Source organism: Argentina silus (assembly GCF_951799395.1).
Source record: "Argentina silus genome assembly, chromosome: 22".
NCBI lineage: Eukaryota > Metazoa > Chordata > Actinopteri > Argentiniformes > Argentinidae > Argentina > Argentina silus.
The window spans coordinates 9,567,381-9,569,880 of NC_139676.1; the positions used below are offsets into that span (position 1 = coordinate 9,567,381).

General features: G+C 46.0%; 1 protein-coding gene across 1 annotated transcript in view; it reads right to left on the reverse strand.

The window, feature by feature from the left end:
- The window catches only part of pdgfaa (platelet-derived growth factor alpha polypeptide a), a gene marked incomplete at its 5' end in the record, with an annotated part of 7,927 nt that extends 5,962 nt beyond the window's left edge, over nucleotides 1-1,965 (reverse strand). The window contains 2 exons of the mRNA XM_083694391.1: nucleotides 1,269-1,365; nucleotides 1,903-1,965. Coding sequence (XP_083550517.1) covers nucleotides 1,269-1,365; nucleotides 1,903-1,965 — 160 coding nt within the window. The remainder of the gene's footprint in view (nucleotides 1-1,268; nucleotides 1,366-1,902) is intronic.
- Nucleotides 1,966-2,500: the final 535 nt, after the last annotated feature.

Here is a 2,500-nt window from a genome sequence, read left to right on the forward strand (position 1 = left end):
TGTGTGTGTGTGTGTGTGTGTGTGTGTGTGTGTGTGTGTGTGTGTGTGTGTGTGTGTGTGTGTGTGTGTGTGTGTCACATCCTGGAAATGAGCCTGACAGTCCAAGACAGGTCATTTTAATTCAATTATAAACACCCACTCCTCACGCTTCTGATGTGTCCTCAGTGTTTGTGTGTGTGTGTGTGTGTGAGTGTGTGTGTGTCTGTGAGTGTGTGTGTGTGTGTGTGTGTGTCTGTGAGTGTGTCTGTGAGTGTGTGTGTGTGTGTGTGTGTGTGTGTGTGTGTGTGTGTGTGTGTGTGTGTGTGTGTGTGTGTGTGTGCGTGCATGTGTGTGTGTGTGGGTGTGTGTGTGTGTGTGTGTATGTGTGCATGTGCATGCATGCCCGTGCATATGTTTGAGTGTGTGTGTGTGTGTGTGTGTCAGTGTGTGTCAGTGAGAGTGTGTGTGTGTAGCTACGCCTACGTGCAGGAACTCATTTGCTGTGTGTGTGTGTGTGTGGTGGTGGAACACAAAGCCGTGCTCCTTCCCTCTCTTCCCCCTGACACACAGGAATTTGAGCATGAATTATACATAACAACACAGCGGCCATTCAGCCCTGCGCTCCACTAATAATGGCCAGCATGACAACAGCATAATGAAGTTAGCCACTTGACCCCCCCAGCGCCGGGGAGCCGTCACACACACCATTTGCATTTCAATAATGCCAGAATTAATGGTGGAGCTGTAGTCCCTGAGGAATTGAAAAATTAAAAACTATTTTTTTTTGTCAAAATGAATAAGTAGATAGGAGTAGGTCTAGAGTAGCCTAAGTGATACTTGTAGGCTATATTATTAAGAGTAGACATTTCATCTCTATCTTTTCCTAAGCTTTCCTATAGATTGTTCATGCAATGTAGTGCCGTTCTTGTTTATGACGGTGTTCTGTCGTGAAAAATGAGTTTCAATGCGCAGCAGTCACAGAGTTCACGGTGGCAGCCTGAGCGCGCGGCGCCGCGAGCAGCGGGACAGGTCCGCCCGTCTCCTAGCAACAGCCGGTGAGGCGTTTTTAGTCACAGACAGCCCACGAGAGGGGACAGGAAAACATCCTCTTTTGTGCAATGTGGTGCAGCAACTAATTCATCGATTCATCAGGACCATGACTGTCATGCTTTTTAAAACACAAGCAGCCAACCTAACACCTCTCCCTCCGCCCCTATCCCCTTTGATTGTCTGCGGAGTGTAGACTACAACGACGGACCTGGATGAAATCTATAATGAAGCGCTTTTACCTACGGAGTCTATCTCCAGCAGCCGCTGGAGGTCGCTGATGCTGCGGATCTCGCTGCGGGACAGTCGCTCCAGCAGCTCCCGGGGGAGAGGGACCTCCTGGAACAATACAGAAGACATCAATCACTCATTCGTTTGAAAGGAGACACAATTAAACCGAAAGTTGATTATACGTTCTCTAGAGACGCATAATGATGAAGCGTTGAAAGGAGTGGATCAACTAGGAATCTGCTCTGCACGTGAGAGGGGGTGGGAATTCAATTAGTCTCATACTTTGCACTTGTTGCTCGGTGTGTTGCGCAAATTTGGCAGAATGTACGTGAAGAGAAGAGAAACATCACAAACCTACATTGGGATAGTTGCATATGATCGACCACTTGTGCGTAATTACGCAGTGAAAGTGGAGAATGGTGATTTTTCAATCTTTATCCAAACGCACTATGTTCCATTGTGATACGTATTGAATCATATTGCACAAGAAATCTAAATATTTGGATTAACAAAAAATACACCACAACACATGCAGACTCATGCAGCAAAAGGACCTGCAGCACTTACAGTGAAATATGCAGAATATCAATGCACTCAACTATCGTTTCAGTAATGTGTATTTGTGCACTTGTAAAAGTCCTTTACCTCAGCAGCGGTGCGTAAAAGGCACAAGAAGCAGGCAAGGAAGTGTATGAACGCGGCTCTCATCTCCTTTCAAGTCCGCTTGACTCCAAAACGAGAGAAAGTTCCAGTGCAGGAGCCGAGGCGTCGCTCCCAAACCCCGGGATTCCAGTACCATCCCTCGGGAGGAGCAGCCACCTCCACGACGCTACAGTCGTCGTACTGGTGGTATAGGCAAATTGGCAAAGTAGGGCTGTCTTGGATAATTCCTTGGACTCACATTTAAAAATGAAGGTATATTGAAGTCAGATGTATTTTATTACTCCTCGTTTGGCAGCAACAGAACAGGTGATGGGTCGAAATGATTGCACCTACAGGTGAAGCATCGCTGAGAACATCCTGATATGAGAAAATGCATCATTTTTGTCGGTGATAATCCACTCTATGTGAAGACTCCTTGTCGCGGCTCTGCATGGAAGCCTTTATGCATGTTTGCACTTTAAGCGCAGAGTTTGATATTGGGTAATATCCATGCAATGGAAACTTCTAAAAACAAAAACTTCGTTTGTTTGCGTTAAAATCTTTAAAATTGAGATTTTAAAAACCCGATGGAAAGCTGTCG